The sequence below is a fragment of the Typha latifolia genome, chromosome 8 (assembly GCF_019914945.1).
Source record: "Typha latifolia isolate L0001 chromosome 8, TyphaL0001v2, whole genome shotgun sequence".
Taxonomy (NCBI): Eukaryota; Viridiplantae; Streptophyta; class Magnoliopsida; order Poales; family Typhaceae; genus Typha; species Typha latifolia.
This window is the reverse complement of record NC_133093.1, coordinates 10,579,497-10,603,934: the sequence shown is the minus strand read 5'-3', so window position 1 is coordinate 10,603,934 and position 24,438 is coordinate 10,579,497. Positions and strand designations below refer to the sequence as shown.

At 37.5% G+C, this 24,438-nt stretch overlaps 4 protein-coding genes across 6 annotated transcripts; 1 reads left to right on the top strand and 3 right to left on the bottom strand.

The window, feature by feature from the left end:
• Nucleotides 1-343: 343 nt before the first annotated feature.
• Nucleotides 344-5,393, bottom strand: LOC140794008 (peroxisomal membrane protein 11E-like). The gene is made up of 8 exons (XM_073145815.1): nucleotides 5,139-5,393; nucleotides 4,471-4,681; nucleotides 4,305-4,379; nucleotides 4,147-4,221; nucleotides 3,976-4,056; nucleotides 1,042-1,212; nucleotides 783-956; nucleotides 344-699 (listed from the first exon to the last, which is right to left on the bottom strand). Exons 2-8 carry the CDS (start codon nucleotides 4,660-4,662, stop codon nucleotides 664-666), a joined length of 804 nt encoding a protein of 267 aa, XP_073001916.1. The 5' UTR covers nucleotides 4,663-4,681; nucleotides 5,139-5,393; the 3' UTR covers nucleotides 344-663.
• A 2,356-nt stretch (nucleotides 5,394-7,749) lies between these two features.
• LOC140793263 (uncharacterized) lies at nucleotides 7,750-11,670 on the bottom strand. 2 transcript variants are annotated; one of them, XM_073144636.1, is made up of 3 exons: nucleotides 11,560-11,670; nucleotides 11,324-11,434; nucleotides 7,750-9,615 (listed from the first exon to the last, which is right to left on the bottom strand). In XM_073144636.1, the coding sequence occupies exon 3, from the start codon at nucleotides 9,590-9,592 to the stop codon at nucleotides 7,919-7,921; it is 1,674 nt and encodes a 557-aa protein (XP_073000737.1). In that variant the 5' UTR covers nucleotides 9,593-9,615; nucleotides 11,324-11,434; nucleotides 11,560-11,670; the 3' UTR covers nucleotides 7,750-7,918. The 2 variants fall into 2 exon arrangements, with proteins under 2 accessions (XP_073000737.1, XP_073000738.1); XM_073144637.1 differs by having other exon boundaries at nucleotides 7,750-9,610.
• A 1,503-nt stretch (nucleotides 11,671-13,173) lies between these two features.
• Nucleotides 13,174-15,575, top strand: LOC140793864 (dihydrodipicolinate reductase-like protein CRR1, chloroplastic). Its single transcript, XM_073145611.1, has 10 exons — nucleotides 13,174-13,333; nucleotides 13,464-13,586; nucleotides 13,670-13,744; nucleotides 13,827-13,892; nucleotides 14,309-14,404; nucleotides 14,530-14,646; nucleotides 14,735-14,827; nucleotides 14,927-15,028; nucleotides 15,104-15,190; nucleotides 15,271-15,575. Exons 1-10 carry the CDS (start codon nucleotides 13,202-13,204, stop codon nucleotides 15,301-15,303), a joined length of 924 nt encoding a protein of 307 aa, XP_073001712.1. The 5' UTR covers nucleotides 13,174-13,201; the 3' UTR covers nucleotides 15,304-15,575.
• A 1,311-nt stretch (nucleotides 15,576-16,886) lies between these two features.
• Nucleotides 16,887-23,463, bottom strand: LOC140793824 (F-box protein At4g00755). Of its 2 annotated transcripts, XM_073145543.1 has the most exons (6): nucleotides 23,238-23,463; nucleotides 22,981-23,116; nucleotides 20,655-21,071; nucleotides 20,392-20,567; nucleotides 18,024-18,142; nucleotides 16,887-17,331 (listed from the first exon to the last, which is right to left on the bottom strand). In XM_073145543.1, exons 2-6 carry the CDS (start codon nucleotides 23,105-23,107, stop codon nucleotides 17,031-17,033), a joined length of 1,140 nt encoding a protein of 379 aa, XP_073001644.1. In that variant the 5' UTR covers nucleotides 23,108-23,116; nucleotides 23,238-23,463; the 3' UTR covers nucleotides 16,887-17,030. The 2 variants fall into 2 exon arrangements, with proteins under 2 accessions (XP_073001644.1, XP_073001643.1); XM_073145542.1 differs by having other exon boundaries at nucleotides 20,392-21,071; nucleotides 23,238-23,379.
• Between the last annotated feature and the right edge of the window lie 975 nt (nucleotides 23,464-24,438).

Below are 24,438 nucleotides of genomic sequence, written 5' to 3'. Positions count from 1 at the left end.
TTTGTGCGCTTTTTTGGGGAAATACGGAGGATCCGCTCTCGACCTTGCCTCGTGATATGACTCGGGATGGGATATCGTGGAAACTGAGGTGAGTTCACAGGGCTCGTAAACCCAAGCGGAGGTTTGGGGATGATGAATTACTGCAAGTTGTGAATCATTTCAGTTCTCTGGGATGAGATGGGATGCGATGCGATTGGATGGTCAGTGGACAGAGAGCTCCAAAGAATGAGGAAAACCACAACTTTGGCAGTGGGGGGAAAAGCATCATGTGATCAGAATGGATCACGGAGGACAGTGACTTGTTTGGACATACGAGCAATGATATATTAACGAGTTAATACCATACTAAAACGTGAATCAAAATTCACACTTTGCAACAAACTGGAGATTGTTTCCTCCAAGTTCAAACATTTCTGGTAGCGTGCATTACAGTAAGAACAAACTCACTTTTAATTGCACAGGCATGGAAAGTACTAAAAACCACAATGCAATTCGAAAAAAGAAAAACTATGATGGGTTTCTCTGCTGTAACCATTTCAGGACAAGACTTGTAGAGCAAAAGTTCAAACGCATCAGATTGGTTTCAATTGCTGCAATTGATGCAAAGGAATCCACTGGAAGACTAGCCGGCTCACCTCTATTAGCTTGTTGACGAATACACCGTCATGGCATCTTTGGTTTTGCTGGAGCAGGAAATAACTACACACAGTAGGGGGTGGCAAATTAGAACCCAAAAAAAGGGCGGAAAGCTTTCTCTGATTTAATTGAATGTTGAAGATTACCTGATAACAGGCAATAAGTGAGGTTATAAACCCAATTCCTCCTACTACTCTCGGGGTGATCTTCTTCGGTGCCAGCTGGAGCAGCCCGACAGCGACCACCATATCCAGAGATGCTTTTATCAAGGTTATCAGCCTTCCGTTCAACCTTTTCAGCTTGTTGTGGTATAGCTCATCCTAACAATTAGAAAGAACAGAAAAGAATTTTAAAGGAGAGAAGATAAGTTATTTTAAATCTGAATGCAGTGACAGAGTTACATACTTTATATTTATCAGCCTCATTGTTTAGCGCTGTGACAGGATTGTATGTTGTATATTTGTCAGCATCATTTTTTAGTGTGGTTATAGAATTGCATACTTTATGTCTATCAGCATCATGTAGTTCTTTCCTCAATTTCTTCATTGATGCAGAGAGCCTCCCAATTTCTGAAATCTGGAACCAATACACATATTTAAATGATTTCATGAAACAAATAGTCTCCTGCATCCACCCGCCCACTGACCAAGACCAATGGAAAGCTTGACATTTGTACCCAAGGGGTATAAATTTGAAGCTTATAATGTCGGATATGATCAAACAACCCTGAAAAGCTACAGACGACTTTAATACATACAAGCATTTGGGACCAAGTTACATGCATTTAGTAATTTCAAAGTCAATTTGTTATTCTAGTAAAAACATATCTGAGAACATTTCATTGATAGAAAATAATGTCTTAAGACCTGAAGATTCTTTTGGTAGGCCCTCAGACATTTTACAATAAGCTAAGTGTAAGATTATCAGTTTACTGCAAATGCATAGTATAAATTGAGTCAGTACATAGAGCTGAGCTATACCCTATTGGTAGAAACTGAGGTCAATTAGTCCTACAAACAATAGAATAAAAATGATGGGACATCCAATTTGATGACTATTTCATCTATAAGATATCTAGACTACTAAGAAACCAAATCATGTGATCTGGAGGTCTGTAAGCAACGGCAAGTAAGAGAAAACTAAATATGCTTTACTGAGAGAGATATAATCTCTTAACCTATGGAACTTTGCTAGCTATAATTTATATATGAATCACAATCTGTCCATAAATTTCATGTAAATGTACATGCTAGTAGCATTACAGTCATCCATGTTGAGTCCGCTTGACATATTTGACCTTTGATTCACATGAATGCTTCTAGATAGACAAATCTTGTAGATCACTATGCATGTCCTGCTATCTCCTATCTGTTGATTTCTCACTGGCATATCTAGGATCAATAGAATTCAAGCTTAACAATGTGTGTGTATATAAAAGTACCTTCTGTCATGGTGCAGAAAGGTGCAAAAAAGTGAACACTTACTGAATTATTCCTTAACTTTTTGTGCTCTTGTAAAATAATTGATGCTTTCGTGGACTACTACATTTTATCTCTATGGAGCTACCTTGCAGCATCTATACTTATAGAGTACATTCTCTCTCATCTATAAATATGACTGAGATTGACACCTTCTAGATGGAAGCATTATACTCATGATATTGTTGCCAATAATAATAGGTTCACTCTGGATAGGAGCAGTTTTCCAGTTATTTCAGAAAAGTCTATTTAGAAGCCTTTGCAAATTCAAGCGTCATATAGACTCCATTAGAAGAGCTTCCATCCTAACAACTACGATTCATTTGCAAGGGTAGTAAATTTTGGTCGCATCCCAAAGGCAAACATTTGAAAAGTTGAAGGAAACTCGGTTCAATAGAATTAGCGATAATCTCAGTATCCAACTTATTACATGCAAACTTGTATCTTTGAATCAGACAAATTCCAATCAATAATTTTTGCAAGGGCCAGAATGTCAACTTAGAAATGGACTTGATCTTACTAGCAAGAATTACAAAGTTAAATTATTTTCTGAGTGTTTCCCTCTAAAAGCTGAAAGTCATTTAACTTTCTAGATCAAGAAATCATTGATCTTGATGGGCTACCTAAGGATGTACTCCTGCCAGCATATTTTCATAAATGGGAAAAGAAGAAAAAACTGCTAAAATAGATAAACAGTCTAAGCAATTTTACGAAGATAAACTGAAGTTGCTAAATTGATAACATGACTTTAGTTGACGTCTGTTTATTAAAATATGGATCTTCTATTCATGTTTGGCTCCTCTTAAAATATTAAATCACATCAATAGTTCATTAGTGATATATTAAACTAAATATAGCAAGCTTCCAAATTCAACATAGCATAATCCAGCCATTCAAAAATTTATGGCATGGTCAAATTACAAGACTGACTGAGAGGGAGGAAGATAGGAGAGATCAAGCATGAGGTTGCAAAGCAAGTCCATGCCATGAGGTTTGGATGAGGTATGCTTGCTTATATTGGACAATAGAATCTTACTATCTAGCGGAAGTCACTAAGTCAGTACAAAATAGGTTGTTGAGTTATGTCATCTTACAGCTTATGATGATAGAATTAAGCACACTTGTCCACCCTTGTAAATAAGAGAGTTTTACATACGTAAATCAATTTTTACATGATCTACTGAGGAAAACCAAAGTGAATTCATATTCAGGACCATTATACCTACTAGGTCGAACTCCTGTTTTTGTGATGATTCAAAAGGTGATCAGTTTAGTGAATCTGACAGCCTACAAACCTTTTGGGAACAAAGGGAGAGGCGTTTTCCGGTTAATCTATCATCCAGATAAAGTACTGTGATGAAGGTAACCGGGTTTCTCATTTCTATCCACATATGGATGTAGAGGATCATTCTCAGCAGTCAGGGTCATCTATAAACCATTGGTTAGCAAGACTTCATGCCATTAATAACAATCGGAGAACAGATCAAACAAAATACAATAACCAAGTTAGATTTTATTGATTGAATCACTACACTGATGTCAAGAACCTACAAACATAGAGTTGATAATTCATTCTGATTGACAGTTAAATCAGTTAAACAGGAAAAAAAAGATTAACAATAAGTCAAACATGCTTGACGGGTCAGATAAAGTTGTGACAGTCTTCTTTTAATAAGCCAAACTGGTGAATTTATAGTTTCAATAGAGAGATCAATATAAAGAAGTATAAAACATATATCAGTATAGATCACATGTTAGAAAGATTCACGAACAATGGTTTCCTTTATTTAAAAGGATAGAGTTATCTCGAGAAAGAGTATCTCTCCAGAGTAGATAACTACTATTTAAACAAAAAATTTACCTCAATTATAATTGTACAGGTTGAGGAACACATCCAAAAGCGAAGAGATATCTGGCCCAACAATGTAGTGCGTTCTTTGTTCTATAAAAAGCAAGTCGGGTGAATAAAATTCTAGATTTACAAGAAAAAATGAAAATTGAAAAATTAGAGGGAAGGATTAGATATGATAACCTTATATATCCCTGATCTGCCAAGCCATACAATATGATCCAGGAAAAAGTAAATTGTCAGCAATGCATTTTTCAACTGTAAAGAGAAGTGTCCGAAGTGGAGTTTAATAGTATAAAATACTAGAAGACAGCCCTAGCAAAGACGGAGAGTTCATCTACCTTTCCAAGTAAGACGAGTGGAAGAGGAGTTTGCTTAAGAGTTGGGCTTATAAAAGCAAGCAAATAATTAATGAACTGCAAGTTCAAGTAGGAAAGGGATATATAAAAAATCATGAGATAACTGTTTTATCATACGAGAGTACACCAGAAGATGGAGGATTATAACTTTGAAAAGCCGAAAGGTTTTTCGTGCCATGCTAGTTGATTTGTCAATACTTTGGGCAGTGCCAGGCTGTCCATTGCTCACGAATTTTGCCGCATATTGTATAGCCCTGCAAATCTTATCTCTGGCATCAGATTTCTTCAAATACAACACTATGATAGCAAGCTCTGCTCTAGTCGCATCTAATCCGCTCATCTTTCTATCCTAAGGAGACCTGCTTGATGAAAATTTCAGTCAAAAGAGTTAAAGAAGATGGTGCAGAAGAAAAGAGGCAAAATGCAAGGTAACCCCTAGCAAAATAACAAAACTTTTTAAATCTTACAAACATGAAAAGGAAAAATAAAACAATGCAGTCTTGAGTCTAAAACTAGCAGGAAATATTTATCAAGAAAAAAAACTGTTCAATGCCATGATATTGGCGATTTTTATATACAAAGATAACATTTAGATCAAATTTATATACAAAGATAACTCTTGCCCAGTCCAGCAAACTTGTTGGATCAAATGAGAACTATAAACAAGATGCCGCATTTATCAGAAACTGGATTACATTAAATCCCTAGGAACATCTAATTTTATCTAATTTCATCGCAGATCACTACTGTCACCAAACCATCACTCCTAGTACTCTGAGAAGTTTCACCGAACATCTTACGGGCAAGAGACCTCACCTAGCTAATCAAAACAAAACGTGATATCTCTTAATGACTCGCCCGAATGCAGCGCTCGGAGAATCCCATGACTGGCCGACCCTCGATCCGACAGCCAGCGCAGCTGACCTCTATCCTCACACCACCTCGCATAAAGTCTGAATAATTCACCGCTATTCTCCGGTACCGAAATGGAATGTGGATAGCATTTTATCCTGCCTCTATAAGACTTGATATCAAACGCGAGAAAGATCCATTCTAGATCATTTGACCCCCATCTATTCATGTACCTGCTTGCGTTTCCGGGTTTTAAATGAAAAATATGACCGCGCTAACGCTTAGATAATTAATTATTTTTGAACACTTCTGAGTATAAAAACTGCCACCAAATAATATTTTATTGTTTTGACCTCTCGGGAGTCAGGACTTTAGATAACAATTTACACAAAGCGCCATTTCTTTTTATATATTTATAATTATAGTTCGTGATTGTCTACTGGGTTGCATAAAATATCTTTGATGTGCTGTTGGTTCTCGGAAAGTGGGGTTTATTTATGCAAAAAGTTCTTATAACAAATGTCGTCGAACTGGAAAATCTTATTCTTTTAAATAAAAATCCCTATTTGTTAGAAAATTGTCATTGGGTCCTTTCTTATACATAGATCCATGCATTCATTTATTGTACTTGAACAAAGAACATATTAAAACTTTATATATATAACCCGTAAAGATGACTCCCTTAGACCCGATAAAGGTGGCAAAGTTAGAAATTTGGTGACCATTCAAAAACCTCCGTCATGGCATAGATTTAGGAAGTTTTGCCCTGCAACCTGTATGTCTATTTTATAAAGGTGAAACTGCTTTGTTTCTTTGTTTTTTCGGGGGGTTTCTCTAATTTTTTTACTATAATATTGTCGTCATCTTCTCCCTCTCCCTTCTCCTCTTCCCTAGCCGACTGAGCTAGAAGGAGGAGAGGGGGTTTGCTCCCATTATGTGGTCTCTATTCCTATTTTTCTCTTCTCCTTGCCTGTCTTAATCTTGATCACCCTTGCAGTCATTTGTCGGGGGTAATGAAGCACAGGAAGGCCTAAGAGGCTTCTATCCTCTCTTCCTTTTGAAGGCTGACATGATGGAGAGAAGTGGTAGGGTGGTCGAGTCTCTTCTCGTTTTCCTCAAGTTGGCTTTGGCCAATGTGACTTTGACATCTTGGGATTAGGCTGTGGAAGAAGGTTAGATCTTTGGGCTTTATAACTCTTTGATGTTATCAATAAAATACTGATTACGAGATTTATTATGTGAATTTTAATCGTTAATTGAAAGTTCTCTATCTTTCTGAAATTCCTAAGTCAGAAGATGAAGAATGGGATTCTTGCAGTTTTACTTTAATCTTTTTTTCACATGTTACTGAATGTTTTAATTTCTTACCCAATAAATATCGTCAACAATGATAAGAAAAAAAAGGAAAAAAAAAATTTATATACTAATAAACTTTGGATAACAACAAGAACGATAAAAATATTCCTTTTATATATATATAAAAGCCATTGAGAGCTTTTAAAATATTATAATTATCACTATATTTTTAAAAATATTATAATTACCATCAAAATCTTTTGACTCTTCCAAATTATTATTACAGTTCATTGTTAACAGAATATTTATAACATATTTCTAATTGTTAAAGTTAATAGACACATATAGATATTTAAATATCTTTCTTTTTTAAATTGAGAGCGTAAATTATTTTATATTTCATAAAAAAAGATTTTTTTTCTTGTACCATGATATTGAAATAAGATTGAATGAATAGCTTTTAAACTATTTTAAATAATTTATAAAAAAGTAAAAAAAAAATTGAATCTATGTTCGTTCGGTTCTAATAATGATTAACTAGATTCAACTAATGAAATGATATTTTTATAAAAAAAAATCAGTGGCAATTATATAAAAATCCATTGGAAAAAAAAGAAATAAATCTAGAGTTCCAATTCAATACAAATTTACTAACAAACACATATGAGTTAAGATAATTTCATTCTCATAAAATTTATACAGCAACGCGATGCCGGAATGATGGCTTTATTTATAACTAACTGAAGGAGATCCAGAACCTTATGCTTGTGCAGAAAGAGTCGGTCGGAGAATAAGACAAGCACTTTAATAGTTGAATCTTAATAAACTCCAATTAACCCGTGCTTCAAGTAGTTTTTTGCTTGTTATTTAACTCTAATTAAAGGTAGGTTATGATGTACATATCAGCAAAATACTGGTCGAAAGAGACGATCTAACCAATGCTAACAATATACAGTAAGTTCTCAAATAGAACAAAAGAAGTTACTTATAGTATTGGTTGATGTCAGCAGCCTATCTAATTCTAAACGACAAGTCTTCTGCAATACCCTTGCGTTGCTTCTAATTATACTCTTACCAACTCCAAAAAAAGACATTCTTTTTTGCACTACCTACTGATGGCAGTAGGTAAGCAGCAACTTCAGTATACAACACAAAAGAAGGTACAAAGACAGGAACATTCATTCTTGCTCCTGCATCAAAGCAACAACTTGCAAAACAATAGAATTTCTGAGAAGCTAGTTGATGAAAACTAAAGCCAAATTGGAATGACCAACTTAAGTTAGCAAATTTTGAAACTGGAGAAGATAATTAACATATACATTAGAGAAAGAGAAAGAAGAAATATGTTCAGTTCACAGCTTCAGCACTATTTCATAGAGATCATGAAGCATGATTTTATACAAAAAGTTAAAATGGCAAAACATTGCGAAGCATATATGTATATAGGACTATTTTCTACTGAACATGTTCCTCAACTTCCCTTTTTCTAACCTCTCTAGCAGCTTCTTGGAGCCTGCGACATCCATCTCAGAGAGCTTCTTAAGATATCCGATTGCGCCATGAGAAATCATTAGCTTCTTGCATCTCTTACTCGACGACAGCGACAAAAGGCAGGAAATGGCGTACTTCTTTGCGGTGTTCATTGGACTAGGATCGAGCAATTGAACTAGATTTGGCACACTCTTCTCATCCTTCTTGACATCCCTAGCATTCTGCGGATTGCTCATCAGACAAGCAACAGCCTGCGCAGCCACTTCCCTGGCACTGTTTGACTTGGCCTCGAGCATTCGCACGAGCAGCGGTATGCAACCGAATTCCCCGATCGATCTCTTCATGTCAGGCGAGCTTGATATCCTACAAATCGTCACCGCTGCTGCTTGCTGGGCACCTAAAGATCCATCCATCAGCACATGTACCAGCCTAGGAAGGAGACCTAGTGACACAAGGCTATCTGTCGATACTAATCCGACCAGATTCTTCAATGCGCCAACCGCAGATTCCTGCGGCAATGGCCCATCGATATATGCCAAAAGGCTCCGCAAACCGCCCTCCGAGACAACCGACCTCCTCAAGTTGTCATTGCTGACAGTGAGATTATGCAAACACTCTGCAGCATACTCTTTGCAACCAAGAACAATTCCACAGTCTAGCATACTGATTATCACTCGAACAATTCCCTCCTCGGCCAAGGCCTGCCTTACCTCCGGTACTGCAGAGAGATTCTTTAACGCACCGGCAGCAGCAGATTGGGATATGGAATCTCCAGTCTGGCAAATCTCGATCAATGGCCGGACACCTCCATGGCCGACAATAGCTCGGGCAGTGTCAGCGGACATAGACAACCTCTGCAGTGAGACCACTGCCTTCTCCCTCCCGATCAGAGTGCCTGATTCTGCCAGCCGGATCAGTGGCGGGAGCACACCCTCCGAGACCAGCAAATTCTCGCAGCTCCCAGACTCCGCAAGATAGCAGATCACCGCAGCGGTCTTCTCCCTGACCTTTGGTGTCGTCGCAGTGAGCAACTGGATCAAGGCGGATACATTGCTGCGGCCGAGCACAGCCAGGACGTTCTTGTCGTTGTCCCTCATAGCCTCGAGGAGGCCGTCCACCGCCCGGTGCTTGGCCTCAGCGTGCCCGATCTGCAGCCGCGCAAGCAATTCACGCACACTCTGCTGCTGGTCCGCCGGCTGCGGTGGCGACGGCAAAGGCAACACGGCGTCGCTCAACACGCCGGTCTTGATCAGAAGGGCGCAGTCGCGGAGGTTGAGGTCGAGCTTCCCGGCGAGCCCATCGAGGTCGCTCTGCATCTGTAGCTTCCCGGAACGCAATGGCTCCGACGAGCAGCAGCGGTCGGCGAGCTCGATGGCCTCGGCGAGGGAGGCGGCCACAGACTGCAATAGCTCGGAGCAGAGCGCATTCTTGGCGAAGCAAGGGTGGCTGGAGAGATCCGAGAGGCACGGCGGGACGCGCTCCAGTTTGGAGATTATAGACTGCCACCGGCCAGGGAAGCCGGCGGCGGCACGAGCCTTCTCGACGGCGACCGGGATAAGCTCGCGTGACCGGGTGAGCCAGTCGCCGGCGGAATTGGAGTCAAGGATGGTCTCCGTGGGATCGTCGGCCATGGCGGGGATGGGATGGCTCTGGTCTGGGGAAGAAGTGAGCAGTTAGGAAAGTAGATAGAAAATAAGAAAAAGAATAAAGATAGCGGTAGAAAGATTCTTGAAGCTATTTGTCTCTAACTTTGGCGAATCTATACTTCTCTGATCACAGGAAGGGGCTCGCTTGTTGAAAACAATGCCCGACCAACCAAAGAGGAAAAGTACCAAAAAGGACAGTAGCTTGAGACACTTTCATGCGTGGATTTGGAGTCTACTCAAGGGAGTTATCATTACCAATTATTTGCTATCCTAAGAAGGTAAGAATTATTGCCTGTAATTGTACATATTTGTCTTAAGATTAGAAAAACCGTAGGTTTTGCAATTATTACCTTGACATTTATGACTCTATATTTTGATTTAAAAATACTTCAAAAGCACCTTGCATGAGTCAAAAGGAGTAGAGAATGTTCACCATTTTTGGAAATATTAATAAAAAAAACTTATTCAAAAATATCAAAATCGTTTTGCATCTAGTTTAACTCAACTCATCAATACACGGTAACTGATTGTTAAAAAATAATACTAATAAAGATAATGTAAGATGCTTTTAATAAATTTTCTTATTATAAATTTGCGAGACTGGGCTTCTAGACCCATGTGACTTCTCTATACTTTATGCTTCATATAAGTGACAAACTAGCTGGTAACTAATCTACTATGCACTCCAGCCCTGCAAAATGTAACCTCCCATGTTCCCTAGTGGATTTCTTTTGAGAAGTCCCCTGTGGAAATTTCAAACAACTTTTTATTCAGAAGTACTACTTATTAGTAGCCTTGTGAATATAGCCAAAAGATGATGGATGCACAATAACCAAACGGTTCTGAAAAGGGATATATAAAGCCAAGGAGGGTCAATTTAAGTCCTCCTCAAATAAGCTGTTAGCTTACTTGTATCATCCAAAATTCTGTTCACTTGTGAAATTGTTCGAATTCTAGCCACAAACTTACGGATAAGAGAGTTGTTACATAGCAGGCGTTCCACCATAAATGTAATCTAGTGGAATAAACACTGGCTTAATCAGACAAGGGATGATGTTAGTTAGTAAATAGATTTTGTCCGATATTTGAGGGCAGGTAACCGGCCAATAGGCAACCTTAGCTAGTGTAGCTTAAGTCATGGCGTTACCCTATGTAGCAGCTCTATTGTATGCGACTCAGAAGGTATGGGGGAAACTAGGGGTAAAGTAGATGGGCGTTTGCCATGCATGATGGATATGATAGCCCCCATCACAAGTATATTATAGTAAAATTATGAGCCAAATCAGGCTTATTCCGACTTCCGAGTCACGAATCGTAGCGTCTTTATTCGAACTCAATGGCATGGCCATCTTTTTTGCCTCCAAAGACGAGCCAATCGCACGTGAGCTCGGCCCGTGTTTGATAAAGGGTAGCGCCAGGGGAGGACAAGACCTCCCCTTTCGAACAACACCTCCGGAACCGCGATACAATCCCCAAAATGCCCTTACGAGGGTATTACAGTCATTTTGTTACTCCAAGAACACCCTTCCCCCTGCCGGTGAGAGCAACCGGCTTAAACCCGTCGGTGCCGGTGGAGCCGGTCGAAAACTTGGCTTGGAAGAGAGAGAGAGAGAGAGAGAGAGCAAAAGGATTGGATTCAAAGATACGTGCCCAAAGCTCCCCAATCGAAAAGGAAGAAGAGAGATAGAACAATGGACTCAAGGGTTCCAAAAGTACCTCTTTGGATCTCTTCGCTTGGGCAAGAAGCGTCGCCGAAAGGCGAAGCTTGGACGCCTTCTTCTCTCTTCCGCTTTAAGACCCACCACGAACCACCGAAGAGAAGTAAAGCTGCGAGCAAACGGTAGGGCATCAAGCAATGGCTTAACTTGAGAGATTTGACAACAAAATCGAGAAGGAGAGAGGAGTAGTTTGGTAAAATCGAAAGAAGGAAGGGGGGAATGAAGCATTATTACCGTATTGCTTTTGGCTTCAAAATACAGGTGGATTCTACTATTCGAATCTCTCCTCTGGTGCTCGTTGTCTCCGACAAATTCCTCTGATCCAGAGTCCGGATTAGAGAAGACTGTTCGAATATTATAGGGTTTTCTGCAAATAACGAATTTACATTCTAATATTTTTGCATAACCGCCCCTCAAATATCCAGATTTACGAATCATTCATGAAATATTCTGTGTTGTACCTAAGGAGGCGTGTTTTGTAAAATATACTCATGAAAATGATGAAAGGAGTCGCTTACGGGGTATTTTCACAATAAATCCGAAAAGCAGGTGGTTATTTATAAAGAAGTCCTTTATAATATAGTTGGGGGAATCGGACGGCTGTGGCTCCGCGTGCGGCAATCGTGCTGCTTGGAATGTATCAAAAGTTTAAAACAGAGTGGTTCATTATTTCTCAGCTTTTCCAACGCACTGACGAATACGACACGTGGCGAAGGTGAGGGTTTGGTTTGAAACGGATATTTGAAACTTTCACGGGTTCAAGATTTATCGGATCCCCCTAAGATTTAAGATATTATAATCTGATCCGATCCACAATTAAATGCCTAAATCCACTCTTAGTCCAAGTTATTTAGTTCGTTATATATATATATATATATATATATATATATATATATATATATATATATATATATATATATATATCCTTTTTTTCTTGGTTGTTTATTTTAACTAATCAGATTTTTAACAACTCCAAAGATCTCTAGCTTCTTCAACGGACTTCAATTAAAAAAAAGCTCTTTTATAACTAAATCAAGAAATTTTAATTTGATGATTTTGGCCAAGCTTGTGAATTTAAAAATAGCATAGCAACTATTAATAGATTTGCAAAGGACGATTGAACTTAAAGTGTGAATGGATTCTATAACTCACTATTATATAAGAAATTTTCTTGTCCTTTTTTTATATGTAAATCCGAATAAGAACAACTCTATAAGTAGTTAATTGAAGTGATATTTTTTTAAAAATAAAATAATAATTTATATATATATAAAAAATTAGAGAGAGAAGAGATGGTTTTTTTTAATAATTAAAGAGTCTTAATATTATATATAAGTCAGACAAAGAGTCAATCATTTCTTGATATAAAACACTTAGATTTTACTAAGTTTCTTAGCCAATATACAAAACTATTCAGTATTTTTTATCATTGTGCTGTCAAGCTTTGCTCTTAACCAATTGCTGTCAAACTATTGTTTCAAGTCAAGCTACCAACAACTTGCTTAGAGTTAGGACTTAGAACTTGTGGGTACCCTTCAAACTTCCTAAAGTTAGTGATAGAGAAAGGTAGGCAGTAATAAACGAGTATAGTCGTAAGTGGTTATTTACTTATTATATTCGGTATAAGGAAACTTATACCGGTATAAGTCTAGTCTTATTTCACAAGTAAATGATGGCTTAAAATATAAATAAGAATATTATGATGAACATTATTGATTACTAAAATTTTCTACCCGACCCAAATAAACCTAATGAACCAAAACTACTCAAGCAAGCCAGAGCTTCAAACCAACCAATAAGTCCGTGAGAAGATAAGGCCATCAATCACATCTTATCACCTGCCAAGAAACAATCGCACTGGCTCAAAGCCACTTCAATGCAGCAGTGTGCAAGAATGGCAGCTTTGCGCTGCCCACTTTACTCCAAACCACACAAGAAGACCTCCAGAAGAACCAATCTGGCAAGCATCTTTACTTGCTCCATGCAACCCTCCCAGAACAACATAAAGGTAACCCTTCTTTTCTCTATGCTCATAGAAGCAGGGGCTCAACTGCATTTTGTACCAACCTGAGGACTAAGGTGTTAGATGTCTCTCCTTCTGCTGCATTATTCTTGGGCTTTTATTTTGATGGGAAGAGGTGGTGATCAATGGAGCAACCAAAGAGATAGGGAGAGCTGCAGTCTTGGCTGTGAGCAAAGCCAGGGGGTTGGAGTTGGCTGGTGCTGTGGATAGTCAATTAGTAGGACAAGATGTTGGAAAGGTTATCAAAGTCTTCCGATCTTCCAGTTCCTTTTTTTCGCACTTTGTTCATAGAATTATTGTGTAAATTAACCTTTTGTTTAGATCTGTGGAATGGAAGAGGCGTTAGAGATTCCAGTGCTTAATGATCTGACGATGGTTTTAGGCTCTATAGCACAGGTATTGGTTTCCCTTTGAATTATTGATCCTCCTCTCTTGTTCTTCTTCTGCTCATCAATGGATAGATTGCTTTGTTTGCCAGTCGAGAGGAACCGGCGTCGTCGTCGATTTCACTGAACCTTCGACCGTTTATGACAATGTTAAACAGGTACGCTATCAGCCTGCGAAAAATGAAAGACAAATTTAGATGCATTTTCTGGCCACTGTTCAAATCTAGGATGAGATAATTATTGATTCAGTATGTGCTTCTCAATTGCCGTAGACCTGATTCCTAGTGGCATGTCAGACATACATAGATATGATGACCTTGGCCAAGTGCTCAAATAGGAACCTCAGTTGTTCACTGGATGATCCTGAGAACAAATAAATTCAGAACCAAAGACAAAGAATGTGCATATGATTGACATGGATATGTACACAGTTAAGAGAATTCTCAAAGGCATTTCCTGAAAATTATCCATAATACTTGATAACCAATCTGCCTTGTTTTTACGATTTGTAGACTCTTTAGTTTCAACCAAACCTTATCTCTGTTCTTCTCTAAAATTGCTAATGAGCTCACAGGCAGCAGCATTTGGCTTAAGCAGTGTTGTTTATGTACCAAAGATTCAGTTAGAGACAGTAACTGAGCTGTCAGGATTTTGTGAAAAAGCAAGCATGGTGAGCTTTCTAACTGCTGTTTTTAGTTATACTACTGGCAATCTTAGCAGTTCAACATCATTTGAGTATCATCTTATAGCAATTACCAATATGAAATTCAAAGCTATGAGTGTTCTCTGTATCAGGGCTGCCTAATTGCGCCGACGTTGTCCATTGGCTCTGTGCTACTTCAGCAAGCTGCAATCCAAGCTTCATTCCACTACAACAATGTTGAGCTCGTCGAATCAAGGTCTAATCCATCTGTAAGTTGCATTTAACTCAACGGTATCGGATGTTCCATTTTGCACCATTTTAACATGGGATGCATCTGCTGATTACTCTCATTGACAGGACCTGCCATCACAAGAAGCAATCCAGATTGCCAACAATCTATCAGATCTTGGTCAATTATATAATAGAGAAGATATAACAACAGATAATCCAGTAAGTATAGAAAGTTGAGTTTCTTCATATCAAAGTATACAGTTCAAAAAGAGAGAAGATGGAGTATCTTCTATAAATCAAATGGTTGTGTTTTACCAGGCAAGAGGTCAGATCCTTGGAGAAGATGGAGTGCGAGTTCATAGCTTGGTCCTTCCAGGTCTCACTTCTACTACAGCAGTTCACTTCTCTGGTCCAGGAGAGGTATGCATGTCTTCTCTTTTGCTAAAATTAATCTTGCAATAGAACAATCTACGCTAATCGTATAACATTTGCCAGGTTTACACCCTAAAACATGATGTCGCAAGTGTTCAGTGCCTCATGCCAGGCTTAATTTTGGCCATCAGAAAGGTGGTGCGTTTGAAGGTAATTGTCGCAATAAAAGTTTTCCCCAAGTTTGCATCAGCATAAGCACTCAAATAAGCGAAAAATGATCTTGTTTGCAGAATCTAATTTATGGACTGGAGAAATTCTTGTAGCCGCTTGTTTGATCCAAACCGATGGAAGGGAATGAAACCTGAAGAGAGTAAAGCTGAGCAATTTTTTAGGCCAAGGCCAATGGCGGACAACAAGTAAAGAGGAAGTAATTAACGAGGATAAGAGGCCCAAAGCCCATCTTAGTCTGGTAATCTATGTCATCCCATTTGGGCATCATTGAGAAATTAGTGAAACCAATAATTTGAGTAGAAAGGGGATCTTGCCGCTTTACTGTCGAATATTGACTTAGATTAATTTGATTTAACTTCATATCCGTATTCGTTTTTTTTTAGAAAAAAGGTCCATAGACCATAGTCATTGAATTAGATCCGATTACAGATAGCGTCTAGTTGTTCGCCTGACAATAGGTTGGAAGACGACCTTAGGCTAACAGCATATCGGACTAGAAAATGCACAGGGTAATTGTTGCATCTACTAGTGAATTCTAATTTGATCTAAGGATACAATGAAAGCAGATGTTTACAGTCCAGCACAATATAGTGGGTTACCCAATCAGGATTTGCGGTTTGATCGTTGATCCAATTTACCGATAACTGGTTGTTGCTAAACAGCCACATCGCCTTTTGTGGATGAAGGTTAGAAAGCTCCGACTAGGCCCGCCAAAATAGCCTGCACTTCACCCATCAGAGGGCTAGGATAGTGCTCAATGTAGATGGATCTAGCCAGTGGGGCTAGTGTGAGAGTTTAACTTAATGTAAATGCCAATACCTCCTCGTAATGTATTTCTCCATGCCACATCCACCCACCCTGCTTTGCAAGCTTTCGTTGCTGAACCAACAGCAAAGATAGAGCAATTGGCCGGCTTAAGGTGCTACGATGCTCTAACTAGGGGCATTGACGGGGAGACTTTCTTGCAGTTGAAAACATTTTTACAATAGGCTTTCCATATGCACCATAGAAGATAAAAATAATAGTCAATGTCGTCCGCTGAAAGCTTTGAGTAGATAGACAGTAACTAAATATCTAACAAGGATGGAAGGTTTTTAGACTTAAATCCCAAATAACAAGAAAGTCATACGGCCCGAGTGAATGGGCAGCTAAGTAAGAGATGGTCTATCATCTCGATTATCACTAGAACACATCGCACAGCGGTGATCTATACACGTTATTATTAAAATAACGAGAAAGAAAGAGAACCTTCTTTGAATATTTCCATCTAATTTTCTTATTTATTAGGCTATACATTTTAGTTGCACACATTTCTAGTTAGATTCAAGTACTTGCCACTATCTGACCAGTATCAAATCCCCTATTTCGTCCCTAGAAATGCAGTTCCCAATATTATTTTTCTTACTCCCCCTCGTTACTTATTAAAAGAAATGATATAATTCCTACATAACCAAAGAGAATAAAAAGAGTCTCCTCTAAGGTAGAACAGCGTGGGTATTGACCGAGCTTATAGGAACACGTTGTGCTGCAAATTGCCACATTTCAATTGAGAATTAAGAACCACATTAACAGTTTCGGCTGTCCATTGCAATCAGAGACAGCGAACATTCGATCCTGCTACAACATACTAAGAAGAGCTTCCTAAGGCACAGAGTTCACTGGAAGTCAGAGAGCATTCACTCAAGCAACCAAGCTGATCCATATAAGTTAATAGCATAATTGAGTGTTCCTGACACAAACATGTGGCACAATACGTTTTATAGGGTACTGCTACTTGATTAGAAAGAGTTTCTCTGCAACAATTTACAAAACCCGAAGGCTAGGACAAAAGTTCCATATCTGAATCATCATCATCTTCGTCAATAAACTGTACTGGAGGTCCAAGCAATGTGTTAAGAATGGCTTGGTTCCATCCTCCTCCAGCTCCCAAATGTCTAATTCTGGTTGCGATGGCATGCCACCTTGAGGGCTCCCTGGCCTCATCCACTGAAGCACCATCAGGAGATGTGCCGAGTGCGGCACTGGGGCTGTACTTAAGAACCAGATTACCACGAGTGTCTGAGACATCAACCACTAGGCAAGGCGAGAGAGGGAATCCAATTACTTGAACGTGGCACACGCTTTGACATGCAAAAAGAACTAGTCAGTGATCAGGAAAAAAAGAAAAGAGGCTAGCAATCAAGCATCAGTTTGGACATACCGCAAGATAATAACAGTACAAACAAAAATCTCTTTGGCAAGTTAAGACTAATGCACTACTAGACCATGTAACAAGCTACTACCGAAAATCAACAAGACATTGAAGTGCTAGACAACAGATAGCTGGTATGTGTGTGCACGCGCAAGGCAGCAAAAATATCATCATAGCAAGTGAGAAAAAGCAAAATTTCAATATCAGATTGACCTTGACATATTTTTCTCAAAGGATCAAACCTATCATTTTCCTACTACAATAGCGACATCAAACTAGTAAATACAAATGCATATATACATCTATACCTTAATATAAATTTAATTATATAGATATAGTTATGTATGTGTGTGCAAGTGCGTGCGTGCGTGCTTGCTGTGGAAGAATGACAGAACACTTATGGCACATCAGTTCAACAGAGTTTGTGAAGAAACAGATTCATCCTGTACAAGGAAACTGAAAAGAAAAGAGATAATTAGGAATGGATATGTATCCTTCCTATTTGTTTATCAGTGATAGGTAGTCCAGTTTACTCAGCTTTTCTCCAAAAAAGAGAAAAGATATCTACGTAAATTTTATCACTAATAAGTACAAGAAATCCAAACATCCAATGAAACTCACCAAATATAGTATAAATTGTCCATTGCCTGTTTTTGAACTCTACCCAGTAGTTCAATCTTCACTACACCACCGATGCAAAGAGCTGGTCGTGGAAGCTTGAAAGATTGTAAGACATTATCCTGGCACATGACAACTCATAGTGATGATTAGGGGTTACATTTTAAGGATGCAATATAGAAGTTAGGCAGTTTCCAAACAACTCTATCACCCAGATAAAAGAATTACTTCAAAATCCCAAGAATTATAAGCAATAACCCACCAATCCATTTTCCGCATCAAAGAATTGATTACATTCAGAGACACAAGTACAGAAGATGAATACATTCAGAGACACAAGTACAGAAGATGAATACATTCAGAGACACAAGTACAGAAGATGAATACAAAGAACTACAGAAAAAAGTTGAGCTGTCTATGACTATTCCAGTCTACCAATTTGGCTAGTTCTGAACCAGTTGCCCAGCTTCTTCTAATGCTTCAAACAGCTTCAGTAAATTATCCTGAAACTAGCATATCAAAATCCAAAACCTTTATTTGAGCTTGCAGTGTTCCTCTTTAAAAATAATGGAGTTTCTCATAAAAATCGATGAGTTCTCTTCTCTAAAGCATTTGGAATGATTTACTCAAAAATTGTAACTTCAGAAGACTTGAGATATGCAACTGCAAGTATATGCAGTGTTTGTAAATTGTAAAAGTGTTACAAATAAGACTCTCTCAATCACACAAATTTATGACCATAAAAGACAATCTTCCACATAATGGAAAAGGTAGAACAAGGTCAAATAGATCCCATAGTAGATCTCAATCCATCTTAGTCTGTGTCAGACCAGTAAGACCATAAATTATACATGTATTCCAACCTGACTACAAACTTCAGTTGATATTGAAACAAAGGTTTGTCGGATCAGCCGATCCCCATTCGGATCGGGATCGGCCAGACCTAATCCCAATCCACGGCTGATCCCAGTCAGAATCGGCCAGTTTTGATCAAACCGAGCCAGATCCATTATGGATCTGATCCAGATCTGACCCAGAGACATCAATTATTGATGTCCCCAAGCTCCTTCCCTTTCCTTCGTTATTCTTTTCTTCTCACTCTCTCTTTTTCACTATTTTCTTCTTTTATTTTCACTCACTTTGTAACGGAGAGATCTAGCTTCAACAAACTCTGACGACACAAATTTCACTCCAGCGAACTCCAACGAACTATAATTCAGCAAGTATTCATTGTTTGAAACAATTACATGATTCATATGCTGATTATTATCCTCCTCAATATTTTCTTCAGCATCCTCAGACACAAGATCAACATATTGATTATTATCCTCCTCAGATTTAACAAAATTCATTTGATATGAATGATATGATGCAGTCACTCTTTAAAGCACCAGACCCTAGACATCATTATTTTCAAACTTATAATAATTATGATGACGACTACAAGAATTTATGAGAGCCAACTCGATATTCATCGAATTTTGACTTTTGAGTAAGTACTTTTGTTTAATTTTTGAAGCTTATATGTGAATAACTATTATTTTCTTATTTTTTATCACGTCTTCTAAATTTTTAAAATTTTTTATCTACTTTTAAATAATATTTAGAATTTTATGTAATTAAAAAGATCCAATCCAATCTGGGCGAAAAATAGGGCCGATCTGGCCGATACGTATCGTTTTTTCAGATGGCCGATTCCAATCTCGACCCTGATTTTTCAAACCTTGATTGAAACATAACAAGGTCAGATAATAGGGAAATCTGGATACTCCCACATAAATTATGATTTGCCAAAATTTTCTTGAGTAAATACTGATCAAGGCAGCCTAGATTGAACAACTATGCAATGCATGACTACTCTTAATACAAAGCATTATTTCTGGAGCAAATAGTTCACAAAGAAGTCAGAAAGACAAAATCAACCATTCACAAAGAGAAACTTCATACAGTATTAACATTTTTAACTATCATTCCCAATGATTTCCTAATATGGTTGGATGTTGTCCAGTTACCAAGTTGCATCTCTATTATCCAACAAAAAAAACAAATGAGGTCAAGAGGTGCAGAGAAGAACCTTAAGTGCAAAGCAAAAGATAGAGGAGCTTGAACCCCACCTAAGGCAAGGACAGCAAAATAGAGAATAGCATGTCAAAAGAAAAAAAAAACACAAAATTGAGCAAAAAAAGAAGTGGAATGACAAACCATCAGATGAGTTTATTATAATTTTCCAGAAGATTTTCATTTATAAAATAACCTCTCTGGCATGCGTGATGATAGTTACTAACTTGAAAAGAGCATCCACATCTCAGCTAATCAACTATAGTAGGATCACATTTCTCAGCTAATCAACAACTAGACCTCTTCTACTCACCTGAGACATTGGAAATTCTGGTGAAACATATGTCCAGACATAGTTTTCATCAACCGCTAGCTGGCCTTCATTCTCATCTGACACATAACATTCTGAGTCACGGGTTAACTTGAAATAACCCATTGAAAAACGCACAGATTTTGCTGAATATATGGGATCGCCAAACTGAAAAAATGCTGAAAAAAAGAAGATATAGAGCATTATCAAATCAATAATCTTGTAAAAGAAGGTGTTCCCATTTGAAAAAGAACAAAAATACTGACCTTTGAATGGCTTTATCTTAATTTCATTAATGACGCATAAACCAGAGGTGAGTCGATATGTTAAACTCTCGGGAATTCCAGGATCTCTTTTGCCACCACTTGACCAATAAGACGGTCTCATGTCCACTCGATCACTTGGTTCCAATGTATTTGCAATGCTCTCATCTGGAAAATTATCAGTGCTAGAAGCACCAAGACAGTGATGAATGCAATCCTTGTTACCTTTAGGTGAAACAAGACAGTGAAAAAGATATGCATAGATCTTGTGTTGACTCTCCAGATTTTTCCATTCCATAGCAGTGCTAGATCCAGCTTCTTGATTTGTATTCAAACTACTTACTTCCATAATGCAAGTAAAATTTGACACCTCTGGGCAAATTCTTAAACACAACTTCTTGCTAAAACCATTTGTAACAACTGCGAAACAGTTCAATTAGCTAATCAAGAGATTGTGAAAAAACTAAAGGCTTAACAATACACAGGAAAGCACTTTAAAGATGATTTTTTAAATCGACTCTGTAATAAAATAAGATACATTCATAATTCAGTAGAGTAAAAAGTGCTGTTGGGACAGAAAAGAATCATTCAGGTAAAGAATAATAAACTGTCGTCAACATCTTGCACTTCATGAAAGAAAGCAATTAGCAAACCCAACAAATGGAACATCAAAGCCCAAAAAATAAGTCATTATAGCTGCACATGAACGCCCTACTTTCTATATTAGATAACTAGATATAACTGTAAGACTAATAAACCACACACACACACACACACGCAGAGAAAAAAAATCAGAAAACACCAGAAGTAACAAAAACAAATATGCCCTCTGTATCTTATGCAGCTTGATAAATGTGGTTGAAGATGACGTTTCACAACTTTCTATAACTATCAATACAAGAAGAAATACATAAAGAGGTTGTGGACAAGGAGGCAGAGATTACCAAAAGACAATGTGAGATCTACTCTAGTTAATCAACAAGTTCATCAAATGAATTAGAATCAACAATTTACAACTCAACATCATCAAGGAAAACTATCTTACTGCCTAGAGATGTAAAGGTGCACTCATGATCGTTAAAACAAACCTAATGAAAGTTATCTGAAACATAATTTCATTTTGCCGGATTGACAATTCAGTTATTCCTCTTCTAAAATGTTGATAAAAATTATTGGGTTAAAGAAAAGAAAAATATATGCAATAAGGATATATATGATGAAGAAATGTGATGTCATAAATTTTTAAGAAAAAAAGCATGTAGAAGATACTTATGAGATACGTGTAATAGACCAATGACCAGTATGACCAGTATAAAGAAAATTGGAGAAAATACTGCTAAATTTGTAGTACATTATGAGTCAACATTAATTACATATTTGTTTTAATTAACCATGTACATACTAGGTAGAACCAATATAAGTTTCCATGGCATTATTATCTTTCAATGATATTGTTTTAACCTGTTTTAGAAAAGGGTTCACTGGGTGTAGAGAAGCTAAGAGGTCTCATAACGAGTAGAGAAAAGTTAGTGTCACAACACATGACATCATCTAAACATAAGACTAACATATACTATTAAGCTAGCATTTTACTAAAAAGCAAAACCTTTTATAAAAAATTGATAATATGTTGTTCAATGCGCACAAAATATTTTGATGGTTATTGACCATCTTCAAAGATTCCTTGTTAATAACCATTCTTCGACACTTGGGAGTTACAAGATTTGTCTGCATAAACTTGATCTACTAAGATGACACGATTGACTAGACCTCACCACATATAGGCTAACATGGTATAGATAGTTTTATCCGATGGTATGAAATTCTCAAGTTCTTTATCAGAAAGGAAAAATAACTCATCATAAACTTATCCATGCATAAACATCTCATTAATTGTCTTCTAGATTGCTGCGTTGAAGAAGTGAAGACCAAATAATTAAAAGCCTCCTGCCATAATGCTGCCAATCTCCATGTCAAGGTGGAAATATCCTCGGCAGAGCCCACAATTCAAAAAATTTGCAAGCCGGAGTTGTGATGTAATCATGAGCATGCCTAACTCAGAGGAAAGCAATAAGACTCGAACATCCCTATTACTAGATGCAATCGACCGTAAGTGCAAACCCGAACCAGCACTAAGTACTAACACTAATGCAGCAACACCAAGGCCAACCAATCTGCCCAATCGTAGCAATTCAAACAACAACAATTCATTACAATATCACTCGTACATGATCAAAAGAAAAGGTCTCAAATAAATCACAAATACTAACCATCAACAAAAGATATATATTGCATAAATTCAACTCAGACGAAGAAAGGGATTGCTCACCAAATTTCCGCCAGGACCGCGATACCGCAGCAGCACGCACGAGATCCGCCGGATCGTCGAGGCGACTGAACACGGACGTCGTGGTGTCCGACCCCAACCATTCTAAGAAGTCCCAGGAATTCTCCATCGCAAAACCCTAATCCAACACAAAAACCTCATCACGACCAAAAACTGAGCCCTTCCGCCGCCAAGAACCACCAATCTCACAAGTAATCGGACACATGCGATGCAAACAAAGGAGAGCTACGAAATTTTACCTCTAAAACAAAGAAAGATGCAACCACACACACAAAGAGAGCGAGAGAGATAGCAAACTACCCAGCGAGATCATTCGGCGATGTAAAACCTAACCAGATCGCGAGAGTGGAAAAGAGGAGAAGAGGGGAAGAGAAAAGGGAAACAAAAGCAGATAGGAACGAATAGGATTATGTGCACCGACAGGAGCCTTTCTATAGACGATGCGAACCACCGTTTATTTTCTCCAGCTTAATTATGAAAACCCGGGATGTAATTATTAATTTTTCCGAGGGGCCAACTGTAATAAAAAAACATACATTTCAGAATTTCTGACGCAAAGGTTGAGAAAAAAATATCTCGAAATGAAAGAGGATGATTTTCTATAAAAAAAATTAAAAATTTAAAAAAATTTGAAAATTAGACAACTTTAAAAAATTAAAAAATTAAAAATTAAAAGAAGAGAGAAATAAAAATGATGTATGATTAATAAGGAAAAGATGTAGTAGATTCGTTGTTTATGGACTAGGTTGATGGTATTTCTAATAACAAAATTTATAGTTTCATTTAAATATTACATCACATCACTAATTTTTCATCCGAAAAATAACTTAATAAATTACTTTTTAAGACAATAATTTTATAGTATAATAGTAATATATAGTAGAATAATTTTTTTTAATGAAAGTATTTTATTATTTTAATTGCTTTAGAAGAATTTAGTTTTATTTCTTAATTGCTTTAAAATGAGGGAATATCTTAGTTGTGATAAACTAGTCGTTATTTGTTTGATTCCTCGGTTCAATATTTAGTGATTTTCTTTTTAACTTAAGCATGATATATTTGTAGTTTGAATACTCATTGATTTAGTTGTCTAACTAATCTATTAAGAAGAACTAACACTTTGTCTACTATGTGAGCTTATGATCTATATAAATATTTAAAAAATAAATAAAGTCTTGATCTACCAGACTGCCACCAACAATAGATATGGATAAGACAGCAAATCCTACAACTTTAAGACAAAGTCCAATTAGTATGTCAACTAATTCAACCTCTTTTCTTAACTCCATCACAATCTACTGACATTAGCGTGCTACCTCAAAGTGCCATTATAAATACAAATCTCAAGTTAGATCAAGTGTCTATTTAGCTATATTTAATAGTAGGTTCTGGGCCAGGGATATTAAAAATATTGCTTATTTTCCTCCCGAATACAAGGTC